General features: G+C 48.3%; 1 protein-coding gene across 1 annotated transcript in view; it reads left to right on the top strand.

Annotated features, from left to right (window-relative positions):
• LOC131206669 (protein ECT2) overlaps positions 1 to 8,913 on the top strand; it is a 60,293-nt gene extending 51,380 nt beyond the window's left edge. Inside the window, exons 6-13 of the mRNA XM_058199330.1 lie at positions 2,182 to 3,684; positions 5,568 to 5,699; positions 5,841 to 6,203; positions 6,341 to 6,737; positions 6,799 to 6,959; positions 7,034 to 7,582; positions 7,679 to 7,828; positions 8,029 to 8,913. Coding sequence (XP_058055313.1) covers positions 2,182 to 3,684; positions 5,568 to 5,699; positions 5,841 to 6,203; positions 6,341 to 6,737; positions 6,799 to 6,959; positions 7,034 to 7,582; positions 7,679 to 7,828; positions 8,029 to 8,175 — 3,402 coding nt within the window. The 3' untranslated portion in view covers positions 8,176 to 8,913. The remainder of the gene's footprint in view (positions 1 to 2,181; positions 3,685 to 5,567; positions 5,700 to 5,840; positions 6,204 to 6,340; positions 6,738 to 6,798; positions 6,960 to 7,033; positions 7,583 to 7,678; positions 7,829 to 8,028) is intronic.
• The last annotated feature ends 12,409 nt before the right edge of the window (positions 8,914 to 21,322 follow it).

The following is a 21,322-nucleotide window of genomic DNA, read 5'->3' as shown; positions in this document are numbered from 1 at the left end:
TTGTTACGATTGTCGTGCGTTCGTGCTCTATGTCCGTGTTTAAATGGTTAAGTTTCTTGTGTATATTGTGTAATTAAAATTAACAAACAAGGTTGGGTGTGTATGATGAAGGGTATACTGTCACGGAAAGTGTCAACGCATGATCAATGTTCCATTTTTACTTCCTAATGCTGCGCAAAATAGCGTCTGGAGGTTGGTGTGACGTGCGATCCTGACAATGATGAAAGGAGAAAGGATCGTATAGTGTACCAATACGTAGATTTACAATAGGCCATCACCCAGTTTCCCTACGCCCCACAAAGCCTCTCAAACGCCTGTAACAAATTGCCAGTAGAGTAACGATGAGCTGTCGTTGACGTCGAACTCATCACTATAAATCAGATACCCTAACTTTAAGTATGACATATATTTTAGAGTACAAACATTCTGGCGCAGGAGAAATAAACATGGTTTTAGGTGTTATTAATAGCCATAGGGCAGTGTGAGGCGGACTTCAAAAGAAAGACGTGTGTCTAGGACAAATGTTAAATCGAATTTTCTTTCCTTCTGTATGAACGGAGCTAAACTGTATTAAATCCGTTGACAGGGTTCTTCAAGCTTCAAGGGTTATTGAATGTTATCCCTCCCTAATTTTATCGATAACTTTTTTTGCCACAGTCACAGATAGAACGGTTAAGATAGCCACCGTAATACCACTCGATAATAGCACCTACGAAGGGTGTGCGCTTTCGCCACGGCGTGAAATCCGAAAGCTTTTGTTTGCGTGTGAGCCTGCATAACTAATACGCTTTTAATCGAGTGTGTAATAAGGGAGCTTATGACATGTAATTATGCATGCTATGGCCAATCCGCCCACCACCGTGTTCCTTCCGCCGTTCTTCATCGGATCTCCGCACTCCGCTCAGAGAATTGATTTTTCCAATCAACAAATACCGACAAATCCCCACGTGCACAGCTCGGTGCATTCTATTTTCAATCTAAATCCAGCATCCAGTGCGCTAAGTGCATCTCTTGATGCGCAATCCACCGAGTTGTTTAACGTGTGCTGCGTACTCCTGCTACGGACGGCGCGTTTCGTAACGATGCTCGTCGGTTCGCCATAACTCATGTCCGGCAGTACCGTTTTTCCCATACTGCAATGGGATTGATTTTCCATTTCCCTACGTAATGGATTGGTAAATTTATCGCCAACCAATCTCGCGCGACGAGGTGGACGAAGAGGTCCACGAAGTACAGTTTGATATATGGAGAGCACACGGTGCCGTGGTGCGTTTACAATTTATTCAATGTGTAATTAATGGACAACGTTGAGCGATTCAGCGATGATGCTCGCACTGAATGCAGGGATTCGTTTTTACGCCGGGTGTGGTTATCGTCATTCTCTTGCTACTACCGGTGGTCGGTCACACTATAACGCGCCGCTGCTGAAGGGTTCGAGTGTCGCAATCAGCATTCCATTCTGGGCGGGAGCAGGATGGTTCAGGCTGTTTCATTCCTGTTACCGTAACCTAACTTATTTGCGCTCGATGGTCGTTGATGATGGAGCATTCGAAAAGCTTTAATTGATTAATTGCGACCACGAGGCAGTGGTGGCGCAGCAGCTGGGGGGTCGGGGGTGGCGGTCTTGGCGGAAGTGATACCCCTTGCTGTTGTGTGTGGTTGATGCGCGGAAATTGCGGTCACCTCTGGATGGTGGCTGCGGATGCATGGGCGATGATTTGCGGTGTGTCTATCAGCGGAAATGGTTAAATAATTGATCATAAATCAGCTATCGGCCATCGGGATGCTGTGAATCGATAAAGATCCTGGAGTAGGGCTAGTGGGAGAGACCATCGGACACGAGTGACAAGTGCAAACGAGCAAAACATTGTGAAAGGAAGGGAGACAGAATGTGAGGAAAATTGTGAAAGAAAGATAGGGCAAGATAAAATATGATAAAAAGCGGAGGTTAAAGAAAGAGAGAGAAATCTAGGAGCATGAGCTTTACCGGTCACAACGAAAGGTTATTCAGTTTCCGGTCATTTTGCAGCGCGCGTGTGCTTATGAGTATTATTAGCAGTATTCATTTAGGGAACTGACTAGACTCCTTTATCAGCATAATCTTCGATTCACCACTTGTGCACGCTCCTCTACACACCACACAACACACACCACATCGCCAAAATGATCGCATTTTTCCAGGTTATGCCCAATGGGGGTGCCCACTTTGTAGAGGCTACCATGCCTGCCTGCACCAGTTCTCCGACGAAATCGGGACCACCTGCAACACCGCCGCCGCAAGACCAACTAGAATTCGAGGGATTTACCGGAAAGCAGCAGCAGCCGTGTGGAGAAGAAACCATTGACAGTGGCGATCAGGAAACGGATGATCGACGGGAAGTGCTGCATACCGGCGGTTGCAATGTCATACTTCCGGTGTTGCCGGAAGAAAACGAATCGGCGGAAGGCATGGTCGAAGGCAATCGGTTCGGTCGTCGGCCACGTCACGGTGGTGAGCACCTGATGAGCGTTGCCGAGAATGATAACAATCATAATCAGTTCGCGGAACGGCGCCCATGTCGGGCATCGATTGTAGTATCCCCTGGGATGCAGTACATCGACGAGGAACCGGAGGTGGAAAATGAAATTGTCGGAACGAGTGTAACCGCGACATGTCGGCAAGCGGATGGAGTTGTGCTGACGTCCGGCGAAGCCAACGAGTTCCTGAACCCGAACAACATCTCGCCGATTTTGAAACCGGGTAGCTCTTCGGGTGAAATGAAGCAGAAAGATGTCATCGGCAAGGGCGAAGGGAAGCAGTTGCACCAAAAAGATGATGTGGATGACGACATCGATGATGACGATATGGACGATTACGTTATCGCCAGTCGGGAGGCGTACAAACGCAGGCGCACCGAGGACAGTTTCGACGATCAGTCGATGCTCTCGGTTGACATATCGATCGCGTCCAGTGTCATGTATGGCGGTGGTGTGTGCGGCGGTTCGGCCAAAAAGCCAAAATTGACGCGCACGGGTTCCATAACCCGCGGTATAAGGCGCAGCATGAGCTTTGCAGCGATAAAAACACCCATCAAAAGTATGCTGCGGTCACGCCGTAACTCGGTCGATCCGAACGCGTCCATCACGTCGGTCACCTCGATCGAGACGACGTTCAACGAGTCGATCAAGAAACCGGTGAAGGAAAAACTGCGAAGCATCCGCGACAAGATAACGAAAGGCGGGCGTAAGGATACGCCAAAGTCGATCAAGTCCAAGGGCGTCGGCCTATTGACGTCCACGAATCTCGATAGTTTGAAAAAGGTGTGCCACTTCAAGACCGGTCAAGAGGTAGGGTCCGCCGCCACTGAGCCCCATACGCCGGAACAACCGAGAGGAGGAGCGGAGCGCAGTGAAGTTGACTTTAAAACTCCGGTAGCACCACCGTTCGGCGGATTTAACGGTGGTGACTCCTCGTCGAAGATGGTGACAAGAAGTCGCGGAAAACCGGCACCGTCGGCGCTGCATCAACGGCATTCTATTGCGACCGGTACAGCTGGCGCTGCGACCGCCGTGACTCCACTTTTCGCAAACGACGAGGAAATGCCAATGGAAACGGCAACAAATGCAAAGACTAGCGGCGCAACCACGTCCCCAACGGCAATGGTCTACGGCGGGGCAGTCAGTACCGACGCTGACATGATTCCGGTATTTATAGTAACACTATCATCATTTTCCCAACCAACGAAAAATCCCCATGCGATCTCGATTCGGAACCATTGCATTGAACCGATTCCCTGCATGTATCTCCTTCATCTCATCAAAAAACACATGTTCGAATGTTTGCAGTGGAATCGGAATCTAAACTATGCCCGTGTGTTCTGTCGTGTCTTGGGGGTTGCATGTATCTCCCTAGTAGATGTTGTTAGATTAACCTTCTCTTAAACGGTGGGTGATGTGTGAGTATTTTAGATTTATTGTGGCTGAGTTGAGGTTTACGAGCAAATAGTTTATTTTAATCAATTGATTTAGATGAGGGTAAACTTTGAGCTCCAAACAGTTCTAAAATGGCGGTTAATAAGAAATGGAGAGAGTAAAAGAGAGTGTTTTCTGAATGTGATAGAAGTGAGTTGTGTTGGCCTGTTACGCACATATTTTTATACATAGAAGTATGTATAAGTTTGTGTGTTTTCATTACATTCCCTTCGGCTTCTTCAAGAATTCACAGAAACGACCATATAGTGACTTGTTTAGTATACAAATGGATAATGTTTTGACTTGAACTGTACTTAATTCCATGCTATCAAAAATTCTGTTTAATGATGCACTTAAAAATTTTCAACATCATCAATTTCAACTTTGTAAACCAAATATCAAGAGATCAGATTTTTTTTGGATTTTTTATATGTTATTAACTCTTGTTTGTGCTTTTGCTTTTGCTGCTTCAGGAGGTTCACGGTGCTTTTGCTGTCGTTAGGAGGTTCGCGATTGAAATGATTTTTTGCTTTGATTAATGCATGAGCGGATTGTTGTTAATTTGAAATTTCGATGCTAAATGTAGAATATTTCAAGTGTCGCTTTTTTACGTGATGTGCTGTGCCAATTGCGATAAACTGAGTAAGAGCCAATTTTTTTGACATATTTTCTGACGAAATTCTGCGGAAAAAATCGCAAATTGACGTAAATCAATGCACGCTCGTTAAACAACCGGCACTTGTTGCAGGGCCTCGGAGGATGGAGGAGGATATTTGGAGGACCCTAAATATTCATCTGTCACTATCCGGCGTCCCTTGATCGTGTTAACGACCTCTCTCCCACTGACTAACCAGGCAGGTGATTTAAAAGCTGATGGATTATGGACGATGGGTAGTACGAAAAAATAAAAACCGTTCAACACCTTGTTGATTGGTTTTAACACCCTTCGATTCGTCGCTCGATGGCGCCCACGGCACTATATGTTTTTCGATTTTTAATTCATGCCCGTTTCGTTTTTATTTGCGTTTAAATGATGGTCCATAAAAATGTCTCGTTTTTTCGAACCCGCAAGGCCAACGGCAAGTCATTAGAGTTATACTATGAGAGCGTAGAGTTTTTGTTTTTTGGCGAAAGCAAAGTCCACCAAACAATAGTACCTCGTTAAATCTATCCGATCAAGAGCAAAGAAAAGAAAGAGAGAGAGAGAGAAAACAGAGAGAAAGAGACGAATGAACGTGACATCCTTTTGATGGAAAATGTCGTTTTTGCGTTGTGTTTTTACCTTCGCATGGGGTTTATTGGTTCGCAATGGCTTGGTCAGTTTTTTTTGCTTCCTTTGCTTTTCTAGTGAAACTCAACGGTGCGCCACAATAAATCGTACACTAACCATTTTCCATTCTTTCACGCTGAATTAACTATGTATGTTTTAACCAATCATCAACCGGTAGTCTGCAACGTTCTAACAAAAAAATGAATCATCCTTGTTTGTTTTATGAATTAACTTTAATGTTTTTACGGTACTTTTATTGCCCTATTGCTTGTTATCGCTTATTTGATTATTATATGGTTTGTTTTATCTCTTTCAATCTACTTATCATTTTTTTCGTCACATCAAGGTCGTTGACGAGCACGCCGTGCATTCGAAGCTGGAAGCGAAGAACAAAAACACTCACATCGTAAAGGCAGACTGGTTTTGGTACACGATCCAGGCAGGATACGCGAATGAGATCGACTTCCTTTTTGCCGACGTAAGTTGATAGCCTCCGTTCACAGACACACTTCAACGCGTGGCGATGCTGGGGACCACCCAGATGTGTTCATTCATTCGATGGGTAAATCATTTTCGATCTCTCAATTTTTCTTTCTCAACTTTTCGACCGTGCGTTCAGTATTTGGAGAGCATTGCCCATACACCGGTCGTCGATCGGCGAGATTCGCTTCCAGTGAGCTTCAACAAGCGGAAACGTAAACGACTGTCGCAGAGAATACCGGCGGAAGGCACTCCGCTCAGTGTGGGCAAACGGCGGTCGTCCGTCTCCGATGCTGGCTTACTGTCGGTTTCAGGTAGCTTTCTTGATTGCACCAACAGCCCGGACAAGCACGAGGCTAGCAAGCGCAACGTCATCTCGGAGGCGGGGGAAGCGCCGTTAGAGCAGCAGCCGGCCAAGAAGCAAACGAAGCGCTATCACTACTTTACGGATTTTTTCCACACGGAATCGAACTATGTTGGCATCCTGGAGAGCATCGTGAAGGTAGGTTGGTTGCAGCACGAGCATTGTTCGTGCGAGCGAAAAAAATGCGCAGGAATTGCCTGTCTCTTTATCAATGCTTAGTTAAAAGCACTATCGGTGATCCCATTTTTGTTTTGTTTTCATTTGAACGAATGCAGCTCTTTAAGGAACCTTTGGAAGAGATGGTTGAGAGCGACAATGCGCTTCTCAACAAATCAGAGTTAAGGTCCATTTTTGGCAATTTCCTTCCCATCTATGAAGTGCACAAGGGGATGCTGGCCCGATTGCAGGCAATCCACGGCAACTGGTCAGAAGAGGCAATGATCGGACAGATCGTGCTCGACTATCGGGAAGATCTGCTGAAAGCTTACCCACCGTACGTGAACTTTTTCGAGCAGATGAAGGAAACGCTCGTGCAGTGCGATACAAGCAACCCACGGTTTCATGCATTCCTCAAAATTAACCAGTCCAAGCCCGAGTGTGGCCGACAATCCCTACAAGATCTAATGATACGCCCAGTGCAGCGACTACCCAGCATTAGTTTGTTGTTGAAAGGTGAGGTGTGGCAAAAAAGGCCGCTTTATGATTTCGCTAAAGGTGCCCTCTATTCGTTTAGACATTTTTGAGCAAACTGCCGAAGCGAATGCCGACAAACAGAAGCTGAAGGACGCACTGACAGCGATCAGAGAGGTGATGACGTATATCAACGAGGATAAGCGTAAAACCGAAGGCCAGATGGCACTGTTCGACATTTTTAAGCACATCGACGAGTGTCCGGTAGGTGGATCGAGCGTGTGTAGCGAAACGATTAGCACTTTTTTTAATTTAATTACCCATTCTTATGGCCGTAGTTCCTTTTGGTATCATCGCACCGTAAATTCGTATCCCGCTGCGAGGTGACCGCGCTGTCCGACATTGACAACCTTATCGACCGTGGCGATCCCCTGGTGCTGTTTCTGTTCAACGATACGCTCATGGTGTGCAAGAAGCGTTCGCGTGCGTTTAACAACGCCAAATCACCAAACACCAACACACTGAACCTGACGCGGTCCTCTTCCACCGGAACAAAACCGTACAAACACCTCAAGTCCATGCCGCTGAGCACGGTCCGTCTGGTGGTTAACATCGTTGACAGCCCGCGTGCCTTCCTGCTCAACTGTCGCGAAATGGCCCCCAACGCAAAGGATTGTCACTACTCGTTCAACATGGCCGACGAAGAACAGGACAAGCTGGTCTACCTGCGGAGCCTGTCGAAGCAGATGGCGGAGAACGCGTGCCGGCCGGATGCGGCCCACTTTCTAATCAACAGCACGGCCGAGGAGGTCGACATTGATGTGAGCGACATCAATGTAGGAACGCTGGCGAAAGCATTCAAATTTGCGTCGAAAACTCGCATCAGGGTAACTAGGGTTTCAAAGCCACACCATCCTACGGCCAAAATGGCCGATGGTGCGCCTGTACTTATTTCACTCCTGTCTGATTTCTCCTCTCTGCAGGTTGGACGTGCTTTTTCGTTCAACAAAACGCCCTCGAAGCTGAAGCGTGCCGTGTCCACAATGATGACATCACCGTTCGGCAGCACTCAGTCCCTAACTCCTGCTTCACAGCTGGCGCAGATGAAACTGGCAAGCTGTACGAATTTAAATGTAATGTTCTTCGGCACACCACCATCTCAACCATGCTTAGCGATAAGATGCACACTGTCCTTCTTTTTTCTATGACGCCAACCTTTTGTAGTGTCTTAGCTCTCAGACATTTTTTTCTGGCTCTCGCTTAAACGCTTCTGTAAACCCTGGTAATAAATGTAACAAAATTAATTTTACTCTCTACTATTTTTACTCTACAGGAGGTCGGCGAGGAAGCGGCCGAATCGAACGGTACATCACCTTCGGGTGCTTCGACGGCGAACGTGCTAGTAGCGCCGTTGTCCGTGCAACCGACGCGCAAAAATAAGAACCCTCCGGTATCGATTGTAACCCTGCGGCACCTTTAGAATAAGCGTGAGACGGAAGGGCTCTTTTCAAACTAATTACAAACAAACAAACTAATTTAATCATGGCGTGTATTTCCGCTTCTGTACCGGTTCCCCTAACGGACCACATTTGCCCGCCGGCTCAGAGCGTGAATGTTTAATTTCGCGTTTCAATGTCCTCGTTAGTACCTTCGGTGCGTAGTTGACGCATGGTTTTGTGTAAATATTCCACCTAAGGAAACGAAAGGAGCTTGTACAGAGCAAGATTGGCAGAGCGTTTGGTACGCGATAATAATGCAGTTAAGGTGGACAGCGATTTGATTTTCCGTTGTGAAAGATAGAACGTCAGGCTTTAATTGGTTGGAAGCAGTTTGTAGAGGTCCTATTTTGGGTTACAAAGTGCAGTGAGACATTAAGTCATAGAGAGATCATCAGCGTAATTTGTCGTAATGTTCTTATTTACTTAACATCCAACGATGCTATAGCATTTAGATTTGAAATCATTTCTATTTCTATCCCGGAACGAGCAATGTCCGTGTTCTGCTGTGTACCGTCCGCCAACCATATCCCTCGGTAGAGCCGAGAGTTATGCGTTGGCCCTTATTAGGCTGCAGCACCGATCTGCAGTGTGGCAAAGGGCGTTCGATTCCTTTACCATTTTTAGCATTCACAGCAAACAAGAAGGCTCTAGAGCAACGGAAAGGGGTTAATTTGATTCGCAAATGGTCAGTTGTGTAAATTTCTTAACGTGCCCGAGTGCGACGCGCTGCATTGTTTGTGGTCTGGAGCAGAAAAGGACACGGATCCGTCGTAATTGTCGTAATAAAAGAGGCAACACAAAACAGAAAAACCGTATTTGATATAAATTTGTTTTTCCATTGAAAGAATCCAAAGTATAGAGAACGGAAAATGTGGTCGCCATGAAGAAATGGCAAATTATCATTAATTTTTGGCGCGAACAGCACAATAAACAAATGCGAACACCAAATAGAATCGAAACCCGTTAAATGCTTCAGTGAAATTCGCCATGTTTCAAACACTTTTCGCCAGAACGGCTGGCGACTATAAAGCGAGGGTAAGATATACATCGAGTTTTCCGCTCCAGCAAACCCGAGCGCGGGTCACTGTTGGTCTGTCGGTCTCTTGGCGGTACGCTAAAAAACGGCAACAGAAAAATAATAAACCAGTAAAAAGAGAAAGAAACAAAGTGTTCCGGAATAGTAAAAGGGGCAGCGCGGCGGAAAACATTAACACCGATTGTGGAAAAGCGCGCACTGACTGAATGCCACGATGGTGGAAGTGGTAACAAAAACAGCAACACAGAAAATGCACCAGGATGAAAGGGCCGAAAGAGAGAAATCTTCTACTTTATAACGTTGTGTCCCTCGCGTGGAATGTGAAGCAGTGTGGCGGTGCGCACGCTAACAGTGGGACCGGATCTGTACTGTGTAAGTAACGGAAATGAAGTTGTGAGAAAATAAGATTCAAATTTGTTATGAAAAAAGTAAGACAAAAAGTCGCTGAATGAGGGAGAAACACAGACCCATGAAAGTTTTATGCTTTCGACACATTTTTTGCCCCGTTCGCAAGGGCTAATATGCGCGCGAGAAGGTTGTATAGTTTTTGCAAAAGCTTCCCCATTTGTTTTTAGATTGTTTTTCACTATCGCTTTCAGAGTTTGGCCGGCGGTTCGGTTTTTGGGCGATGGATGTCCGGAGGTCGCACAAACCAAAAGGGTGCTATCTAATTTATAGTGTTCATAACCTCTGGCGAATGTCACGTGCTTCGGTTGCCGTCGACCAAAGTGTCGGATTGGATTAGACGATAATTCGAGGTTTCAAGATAGTTTAGTGATGGGTGGCGTCTTTCTGGCGTAAGCTGCCATGGAAATTATGCGTTTCCCGGGCGTATGGTGCATTGGAGAGAGTAATTCGGAGTATAACTTTTCCTACCATCGGTCCGGGCAAGATTAAACTGTCAAGCTTAGCGGGAAGTTTGAAAACGGTTATCGTGGGCTTGGCTGAAACTTTTCCCTCCGACGCGACATTTGCACTAATGCTCCAGCTGCCGTGCTAGCCTTTCTCGCAAAGAAGGGCTCGATTTTAATTATGCTTTTCACCCTTCGTTGATTTAATGTTTTGCCCGAAGCCACGTGGACCCAAGGTGTACCGCGGTATTCCTTTTCCACGAAGTACTTTGCTCGCCCATCGCTTCCATTCGCGCATTTCTTTCCCGGAACTAGCGCTGGTTGAAGGTTGCGATTTTTTCTGCGGACAGCAGCCAGCGGTTACATATTTTATACAGTGCGTATTTTCAAAAACCAATAATCAATCAATAAAGTGTATTTGCTTCCCTGACGAACTCGGCGGGCCCAATCACCGATAGCTGCGGGGCCCTTTAATGATGGAAGATTCAGCCTAAGGTGCGTTCTTCCCCAAACCATGCCAACAAGGACGACGGCTGGTAAACGGGTACCGGAGTTGGCAATCGCTTAACCGCACAACCGCTGGAAGGCACCACTCAACGAAGCGCGACGCTTTTGGATAGACTCTGATTGAGGAGCCTTTATCACCCGGACTGGGGGAGGCGCACACAAAAACGGTGCCCGTCCAACTTCCTGAAAGCCTATAATTGGATCACTTGAGGAAGAAACTTTTGTCCTATGTTGACGACGGCCCTAGCTGTCCGTTGACGCCCCCGTTCGGTCGTGGCGCTCCGCATCACTGCTCCTCGTCCAGCGTGCCCCAATCGGCAAACATAATCATTCTCGAGGCGTTCGGGACGATGGAAATCCTGAGTAAACAGCGGAGTCTGCCGCAGTTTATGAGGAACCGGCAAAAGAAGGCGCGCCGTTGTCTGGGTGAGTGAATGGTAAGTGGAAGAGGTCACTTCCATACCGAAAACGCACGGGGAGGGACCGAAGTGACGGATGGTTTGTCTTGTTTATGGATTGGAGTTGGAAAAATCGTTTCCTTCCTCACTGTCGGTTGGTACATTTCGCATTGCGGAGCCATTGTGTGAAGAGGAGTTAGGAGCTCAGAGCTCATGGTAACGCCTTTCGATTGTGAGTAGTGGCCGACCGACACGTCCCGGGCATGGTGTGGTCCCGGGTTACGACTTGAGACACCGGTGAGAGAGGGTTAAACATGAGCTGAACACGTAGCTCACCGAATGAAGTTCCTTTTTCCGACCGACTATCGACCAGCAGATGATTTATACCGTGCTGTAGGGGAGTCTGGAGTTCGGAAAGGCAACACCTGTCAGCATGATTTGTTTACGGCACATCCACATTCCTATTTGAAGCTTGAACATTTTCTGCAACTTCGAGGTATTGGGGACTTTACAGTGCAACAACCATTAGAAGTGCGACAGGATGTAATTTGAAGAATTTAATGGGCGTTTAAGTAATCGAGACTGGTGCTGCGCCTAACACACAGTCTCCTACTAAAACACCGGGGTTTCTAACACCACGGGAAGAAAGGTAGCGCCGGCTCGTGAGTCAACATTAGCACACGGAACCGGGCGGCGGGCCACCCCGGTTTGGACCAACAGAACAGCGTCGGCTAAAGAAACAGTTTCTCCAACACTCGGACTCGGCGTCCGCACGTTCGAACCTGGCCGGTGATGATTTGCAATCCAACGGTCCGGAATATTTGCCTTTATCTACATCAATCATCCGTTTAGCCTGAAGGCCAGCCGGCGGTTACATGCCGGTGTGCAAGGTTTTCCGTCGTCAGCGAGCGGGACCTTGGGCACCGGGCCCCCGAACCCAGCGGAGTTGTTTGGGTTCGAAAAACTCATTTGACTGTTCGAGCTTTGGCTGCTGCCGAAAGGTCGTGGGACGAGCCATGAATTTAAATTCGCTTCGATCTCTGTTCGATGACCGTTAGGAGACGACAGTTGGATTACGGCACCGCAGCACAAAAACGGGACTTTCGAGTTTGTTTTTCTTTTCCTTGCGAAAGGGCGGGCTTTTCCCGGTGATCAGCGGTGGAACACGAATGGGAAACTCCAATTGGAAACGGTCTTCCGTTGTTTAATTGGTGGAAACTGGACTCTTGGTTTAGGGCCGGCACCGGCGCCCAAATGAAGGGCGGAACCGGTTGCAAAGTTGATAAAAGCGTTTCTTGCGCTTCGGTTCCCGGGGGGAGAACCACTTGTGCCGGGTTCAGGGACAGATGCCCCCGCAAGCTGGCCTAATTTTACGGCTTAACTTTAATGGCCGATAATTGCTGGGTTCTGGTGGGCGAAAGGTATGTTTTACTTTTGCAAAGCGCAACCTAGCATGCTTCCACCGAACAGCGCGAGCGGATTGGTTCCGCTGGTTTGGTGCATGCACTGCTCCGGAAGTGGTGTTTTGTGGCCGTTACTTCCGGCGCTTCCGCAAGAGCTTCGTTGAATTATTTATTCGCGAACCGTGAATTAGATACATTCCCGGTGGGCGCGTCGAACGGGAAGGTCCCAATTAAGTGGTTGCAACTGCTGCTCGCCGTGGCAACTAAAAGGGCGACAGCGAGGATAAATGCGTCCCTCCGGCCTGGTAACGTTGTTCCGCCGTTGGCAGCAGATATCGATTCGCGAGCGCCTACTTTCGCGAGCATTGAAGTGTTTGTTTTCTGAATTTGGCTTTGCGGTATGTTTTGCCGCCGCTACCACCGGGTTCGGTCCCGGGTTTGGCGTAATGATTTTCATGTGCCTGTCAGGGATGCATCCGGAGCATCCTGGTCCTGGGTGGGTGACGACTGCCGCGCACAGCGGCTCGTTGGCTTAATGCGGCAATTTATCATAATTAGAAGAATAAATAGAACACTCGGGTAGAGGAGGCCCGGTTCCTGTGCGGGAATTCCGAGCTAATCCGTCGGTGTCTGGTGCGTTCCTGGCAACGAGAACATAGTTACGCAAGCTGCGCTCGAGTGTCCTGATTCGTCCTCGAGCGGAATGCATCGGTACGTCGGTCGAGTTTTGAACGGCGTTAGTTATGCGAATAGGACAACACAATGCTCGTTGTTTCCAAGCATCGCGCAAACAATCCAAACTCGTCAGTTCGTACATCAAAGGAGTGCCTTCGGTACGAATGTGTGGCGTTGCCGGAGAATGTTGGAATAATATTTCACCGCGTTTAATGCGTCACGTTGCCGAGATTATACTGCACAAACGGCAAGAGTGTAGGGAATGTATCAATGGTTTCGCCGTAAAACATTGATTATTTACAGAATAGGTTGAAGGTAGAAAAAGCAGTAAGGGATGCTGCTAGGGCTAGCTGTTTTAAGATTATTGGTGAGAACTTTGTGCATCGGACTGCTTATAAGGTCTGTTGGTTTTTAGTCAATGATTCATAAACGTTTAAAACCGTGTAAATGAATACCGTGTGGTATCTGTTCCGTTTTACAAAATTTACAAATATCAGGTTGCGAAATTTTAAATACACGTAACTGTCATTTTGCCTCATAGTTTAAAGCAGCATATTCGGAAAATAGTTAGCCTCTATCCGATGTTTCCCATTCCGACCACAACAACGAAATGAACTGTGAGCGTCTGTTCTGCAGAAGGAGCAGGTCAGACAGCTCCAGTGCTGATGGGCCCCAGCACGAGTAAATTTAATAACGCAACAGTTTGGTAACTCTTTGCAATTAATGCACCTTTGGGCGGTTATTCAAACATCTATAGCCATTTGGGCACAAAAAAGTTCCCGGTGCTTGCTGTTACATTTCGTTTTCAGTCATTTGCATAAAGTAGGTTTTTACAGACTTGTCTATGCAGCTGTAATGATTGAGCACATAACTTCAAAGGGCGTTCTGGAAATACGGAACAGCTTTGGGAGGTTATTTTTGAAGATACTATGAAGAACTGCCAACCACTAAAATTAAAACTTTCAGCATAGAGAGAACTTTCAGCATTTCTTCCTAACGGGGGAAAACATCATGAGCCCATCATCGTGGAACGAGTCGTCATTGAGTTCGTCTATTGAAAACATGATACAATTCTGTGAATTATGAAATTATGTGCAATTGCCCACTAATTGTTCATCAACAAAAAGTCCCTGAATGTAAAATGAATCTTCCAAATCAGCTTGTTTACTGTATAGCAATGGTTCCACCAAACCGTTAATGAATTTCTAATTCGATTCTGCCTTAAGGTATTGGAAAAATTCAAACACTGTTGACACATTCCTAGCACATTGCGCAGAATGGTTTGAATTTAGTTTTTACACGCTAGGCGTTGATTATTTACGATTAACTTGTTTGCTCTTGGCTAATCGCTTTCTACGTGTAAAAAAAACTGTAACCTTCACCCCAAACACGTGCGTCCCCATTTGCGTACCGATCCACTCCGGTTGTTGATGTTGTCTCGCATCCCTATTTGTTTGCCTTGAAGAACAACAATGAACGGGGTACGGAGCGAAACCAACGCTCCGTTTTCGGAGGTAACGGTAGTGCAAGGTTACTGGGGGCTACAACTGGTTGGTCATCGACCGCCCATCCTTGCGTGAATGTTTTCGCTCCGAACCGAAAACCGGAAACGAATGAATGAAGCAATCCCAGAGCCCGGCACGGAAATCCACGGTTTACCGCACGGATCGAGTTTGCATCGGTTTGTGCCGGGCGCCGAGCATATGAATGAAACCAGTCGATCAGTCGATCCGTCTCGATCGTGTTTTCGCGGTTGTGTCACGCGCCAGATGCGACTGGACGCGAGTCGCACCGGCGTGTAGCGCAACTCGAGCGAGCTTTCGTGCCTTGGAGCCGGCGCTCTAATTTTTCAAGTTCACAGTTTACTCATCGACCGGTTTTTGTGGGTCGGAAATCCCCGTAATAACGACAAACATTCATGCCGCGCCGACCGATGTTTACAAGTGCCTTCAATTGATGTTTTTGCGGCCTGTTTGGGAGCTTCGAAATGGGCCTAATGCCGCATTCGTATTATTGTGCCCAAGAACGTCCAACAAGCTGCCGCGGCAATTGGTCAGCGACGGAAACGGGCGCACTACCGTTGGCGAGTGTCAAATGGCAATTTAATTAGCGTTTGGCTGTCCCGAGAGAGAGAGAGAGAGAGAGAGAGAACGGGTTGTCGGTGCGGTCATCAAATCAATTACCATCGACGGACCGTCCGCTGACAGATCTTGCGATGGGACCCCGGGCTTTGACAACAGGGCGAACGGGAGCACCGAATTCGCAACGCATGTTATGGGGCATATTTTTTTCTGCGTTGACCCAGAGCTCCAGCAACACTAATTTGTCGCCAATTGAACGTCCGCCGTGGTCCGGTCGTGGTGGCGACGCCGCACATTAGCGCTAATGCCGAATCGAATATCGCGCTAATCAGAATCGCCAACTGTTGGCGCCGTCTTCTGAATGAAATGTTCCAACACGCGGCATAGGGGCTGCACTTTCGTTTAGCACCTCGTTTGTACCGGGGCCCCTTGGTGCCGCCATTGTGAAAACTAGCGACCAGCGAAGAATGGGTTCATTCAGACGGGTTTTCGCACGGGTTGCTGTCCATTCTGGGAAGCTCCCAGTTAACGAGTTGTGATGAGTGCGCCCCCACGACAGCTCAATTAGCTGGAATTCGGGCACGGAAATCGACACGATGCGTGACAGGAAAGATTATGAGCAATTTGGCAACCGCTCTCTGTGGGTCATGATCGAGAACATTTAGCGTTGGCCGATGGAGCCGGACCAATATCTTCTTTAGAACTCAACTTTTGACGTTCGTACGTATGGTGTATTGTTTGACTGAACACGATCGTGTTTCTGTCTATTTCGTTGTGTTTCTTAAAGTTTGGAGTATTCCATTTAGTGTTTGGGTTCTGAAGATTGGGCGCAAAATATCGATTGTGGCTGTCGGTGTATTGCACGTGGCGCAGCCCTGTTGAAATCAAATGTCGTCCAAGTCCAATTTCGTTGAAGAACCAATCAGCTCAACCAATCAACATTTCTCGGTAGCGTACGCCATCGTCGGCTACGGCAGCTCCTTCTTCGTTTTCGAAAAAAATGGGTCGAAAAATGCCGCCAGACCAAAATCCGCACCAAACGGTCACTCGTTGTGGGTGCATTGGCTTCTCTTGCACGATGTGTTTGTTTTGCGACCCCCAAATAGGTTAATTTTTGCTTATGAAATGAACCACCAATCATTTCATTCATCATTTTAAAAGCTCACACTACACCACACCTTTCATATCCCACCATAGGCACAGCATAACCATTGCGCAGTGGATATTTCGTTTTGGTTGCGATGGACATGACTCACCAGGCAGTTCCCAGCCCTTTTTGGGATTAGAATTCTTTTAATAACTCCCCTTTTCATCACCAGTGGCGATTCGGTACAAGATTCCCCCTTTTCTGCAGTGCAAGCAGTGATGAAAAAGACCTAATAAATGTTTACAATTTCCAGAATGAAGTTTGAAGGTTTAAAAATCACGTATTCGGTAGCTTCCAAACCCAAATCCAAACTCCAGACCACCCTACATAATCATTTTCCGTACAACCCGCGTCCCGGTAATGGCCTACTTTAGCCTTCAACTGTAGAACTGAAACATATGAGCTGTTGGATCGCCTAGTTTAGGGCACCGAAATGTTTGTTTTGTATCTTCCGTCCCAGCACTCACAAACTAGTATCGGGTTACCCGATCGAAGTAACGCCAAAAGGGTGATAAGGCGATGCGATCATCGGGGCGGTGCGACTTCTTCACCGTATCATCCGGTCACCGAGTGTCTCAAGTCGCCTGACCGGCGTTCGCAGCTTGCCAAGGTTGCCAACTCGCCGCGGTCCACGACCGCGACAGCTGAGCGGTCTCGCGTGCTGTACACGCGGCACCCCTTCCTTCACCAAGAGCCGCGGTCACCTGGCACGTGAGTGACGTAGCGGTATACGCGAGCGTGGCGTTCACGCGTGAAGCGCATTCGCCGCCGCCGCTGCCGCTGCGCCAGATCGTGGATCGAACCGGTTCAAGCTTCCTCGAACTGCATCGTTCCGCGTCGTGGTGGATATTCGTTCCGTCTTGCAGACCCCGGCACCACTGGGTTCAATGATAGCGGAGCCCGCGCGCATTACACCTTTCGCACCGGTGCCACACCAAACTCGGTCCGCGAATCGGTTTGAATCGGTTTCTTACCTGCTTCGGGGGCCACCGTCTTGGCAGCGTTACCGAGCGAAGAAAGGGCACAAGAAAAGCGCAAATGGGAAAGAAACCTAGGGCCGTCTGGAGACCAACCGGGGTGGCTATCAGATTGGCGATCGCAGTGCAGTCGACCCACGGCGTGACACCGTACGCAACGTATCCGCGATCGCGATCCTCTGCGAGGAACCATAAATTTGCTTTCCGCCGGCGAACTCGGCCATGGTTTTGCGAAAGAATCGGGCGGGATAGGAAGTGTGTGACAGTTGTTCCGGTTCCGTTCGGTTGGCTTTGTGTTCCGTGTGTATCCGTGTCCGTCTTCACCAGTACCCGTGGCCGCGAATGCATCATCTGACCCCCTATCTGGCCGCAGTAGAGCCGTTGCCGAAAATTGTTATCAATTTTCGTGAATCTGCGCACCGGAAGCGCCAGTTTCGTTGAAGGTGAGACCGGTGCCGGTTCCGGTGTAGTACGTTGTTTATTGCGTTGGCCGGCCCCAGCGCGCCCTACGAAGGACTTTTTAATTTAACGCCCTAATGTTGACTGCGCTTTGTTTCCGAGCCACGTATCAGTTTGTGCGGTGGTGCTAACAAAGCTGCAAAGGCCACATACCGTGAAGGCACAACAACGTGCCGACTATTTGTTTGCTTAACCGCACCGGCCATCGAGTGCGTTTCGAGAATGTTTATGAAAATTAACGACCAAAGTTTCCGTGTTTTGTTGCTTCGCACAAGACACGCTGGCCACGTAAATTCCGTGTGGAATTTACGAGCTTGCATCGCCGTGCCGGGTGACTATGTCACCTCCGGTTAGAATGATTGATGAGGCGTAAACCAATGGCAACAACTAACCAAAGTTCAATTGCCCCCCTCGACGGGTGGGAAATGGAAAAAGGGGCAACGGCAATGGCGAGTCCGGTAGGCCGAGAACCACTCGACAGCGGCCGCTCGAGTAGGATTTTAATTAGTGCAATAAAGGTCCGTGACTGTTGGAGTGGCACAGATAGCGGAGCAAGTGTCGCATCGGGCACAGCATATCTGGACATAGCTGGATTGCGATTGTCCCGAAACTCCCGGGTAGTGCCGGAAGTACTTGAACCCCGATAGCCGGGGCGTTCCATTCATCACTCGCCATCATCGCCTTTCTCGCTGGATGGCTGGTGCCAACGAGGAAATTAAAATTCATCAAGAAGATAGTGGCGCGGGCCCAAAGTTCACCGCAAACTCGCAAACATTCAATCATAGCCAGCACTACCCCCAAATTAAAAGGTTGTGATGCAAAGTGATGCCAAAACTTTGAGCTCATTGGGGTCGTGCGCGATAAGACGTACTGCTTCCGTTATCGGTGGCGATGCGTGGAAAAAGAAGATACGCACCGGCGAAGTGCGCACTAGTGGGCCGCCGACATCCTTCCAGGCAGCAGCAGCAGGGAGTGTCTTTGGGAGCAAGTCCAGTTTTGGAGTGCTGTCGGCCACACACCCGGGACGCCGCCGTTTGTGACAGTCAATTAGTGTCAAACCCATTAACGGTTCACGCGTGCGAGTCGAGTGTTCGTGCCTGACACTTCAAGGAGCACCCGGACCCGGTAACGAAAACAGTCCGGACAGTCGTCATCGTCCAACAGTGAAACATACGACCCTGGAAGCTGTAATGAGCGAGCTGTACACAGCGCAAGCACCATCGGCGTTGCATCGTCCTCACCGGGGCTGACCGGGGCTGGTTAGGACCGCCCGGTGGAGGTTCGAACTAGATCTATCCTCCCCTAACTCAACCGATCCGGCTCACCGCTGGCCCCGTTCCGGCTGCGAGCCCTTCAGCGGTGCGGTTGTCCGCACGCGATGCGCGAAGGACCACAAAGCGGAATCGGTGGCGATGGATGATGGTTGTGGAAAATTTCGAAAACTGGCCGCTAATGGCCCGGGGACCCGGCGCAAACCCGGCCCAAAAACCGCCGCGGTGTGTGGCCGGGCGCAAGGTCACCAAGGGGCGAGGGACTCTCTCGCCCGGACGATTCCGGTTCGGTTTGGCAGAAAGTTCAACAGGCGCTCTTTGCGCACCAACACACACGCGCACGCCAACAATCCTGCGCACCGGACGTACGCACACCAGGGAACGCGTACGTCACTGGGGAATGTCGGGTGGGGAGTCGTTCGCGTGATCGTTCTGATCGTGCGGCTTCTGCGGGAAGCATCAGCCGCCGATGACGACGAACACTCGAAAGCTTTTCACAGCCCATCGGGGGTGGGGGTGTTGTGCGGGCGAGGGAGGGCGCGAAGTGACACCGTCAGGCGCCGTTCGCTAATAAATGGCCGCGGTTCAATTTGTTGTTATTGAGTTTCGAATCTCGTCTCGTGCGGTGCAGACACGGACGACGCGCCAGCAATTTAAGCGAAAAAGCGAGTGTCGGGAAAAGGAAGCCCCGAATGGCGTTAGATTGAGCCATTCTTTATGAGCTTTTCCCCGGGTCACAATTGCCGCAAACAGTGGATAAAGTGTGTGTGCGCGTGTGTTTTTTTGCTCTCGTTTAAAGTTGGAAGTGCATAGAACTATATCAGGGGCGCAAAGGACCCTGAAGAGGGCGGCTTAGCCAGCTAAAACGAACGTTTCTTTTTTTTTCTTGGGGAAACGTTAGCTTTCTCTCTCTGTCTCGCTCGCTCGCCCGTGCGCTCGGCGAACGACGCAAAGGACAACGCGAATGCAATATAGAACGGGCAGCTTTGGACTTATCGTGCTGCTGCAGTTTAGAACGTTTCTTAAACATCGTGCATTGGCCCACCGGAAGCGCCAGTTCCGTTGAGGTATGAGCCACCGTCTGTCTGCTGTAGCGCAGTTTCACTAAATATTATTGCATAACTCTCAATCGCACAACACTAGAACTAGGCAATGGCAAATTCCACACTTTGGCATCGAATGTCGTTCAAGTTTCCAGAGTTTTTTCTTATTTAAATGAATTCATCGTAGTGATCAGTCGGTTTAAGGAACCAAAAATAACTGAAATTTGTGCATACTTAAAAGAATATCGAATAATTTTTCGAAATCTATGAGTATATCTCTGCATCGCCTTTCTATGGAATTCTTTCTTAAAAATATGGAATTTATTTTGGTTATAAAAAGAAAACGGCCAAATATTTATCGATGTTAGAACATTTATTTGAAAAGTTAATTCATGAAGAACAATTTTCCAATTTTCGTGAATGTCAAAGTTTGTACAAAAAGTTTACTAAATGTTTACAATGATAATAAGTTTGTGGCGTGAAGATCAAGAAATGAACTTCCAAACTGTGAACTTCTTCGTGATGCAAAAACCAAGAAAATGCCCATGTCCACAAATCAGGTCGTTTTTCAGGTCGCAAAGTGTTCACCCAAACATTCATTATTATGCCATGATTGTTGAGGACAATTGGAATACTGGATCAGATAGGAAATATTCAAGATCTAAGATTTATTGTGGAATATTTGGAATTACTACAAAGAAAGAGTTGTCTTAGAGATGCAATTTGTGGCAATGATGCCCATCTAACGTGATGCCATCAAATCACCGGCTGCTGGTCAATTATTGTCACCGTATCTCTAGACCTCACGCGGGAGACAGCCGATACGAGGTTGTTGCGCAAATGCGATTCGTCGTCTGCGTGTAACTGAGTCGAATCTGTACACGAATCTGTGCACCCCGTGACGAACATTTCCGGAGAGTGTGCTCTCTTGTCCGATAACGGCGTCCAGTCGCCCAAATGTACCTCACAGTGCAGCCACGGGTTTTTCGCTTCTCGAAGCCCAAGAAGTTCGGCAGTAACAGTTGGGTGACTCACGAACCCTTTGCCGGTGCTATTTGGGGAATTCCCATATGCTAGACCGACTGGTGCCGCTCGACTTTCTGCCGGAGTTGGATCAACGACCCGGCTGAAGGCTGTTGACGACACTCTGACAGTGGCTATCAGTCAGAAAAATACCCTATGCTACGATATGCTGGCTGGGCCTCTTCACGACCCCCGCCACCGTAATGATGGGGCGATTGTTTTGTGATAAGTCAATCAACAACAGGCGAGCCGAGCGC

This window comes from Anopheles bellator, chromosome 1 (assembly GCF_943735745.2).
Source record: "Anopheles bellator chromosome 1, idAnoBellAS_SP24_06.2, whole genome shotgun sequence".
In the NCBI taxonomy this organism is placed as follows: domain Eukaryota; kingdom Metazoa; phylum Arthropoda; class Insecta; order Diptera; family Culicidae; genus Anopheles; species Anopheles bellator.
This window is presented reverse-complemented; position numbering and strand designations above follow the sequence as displayed.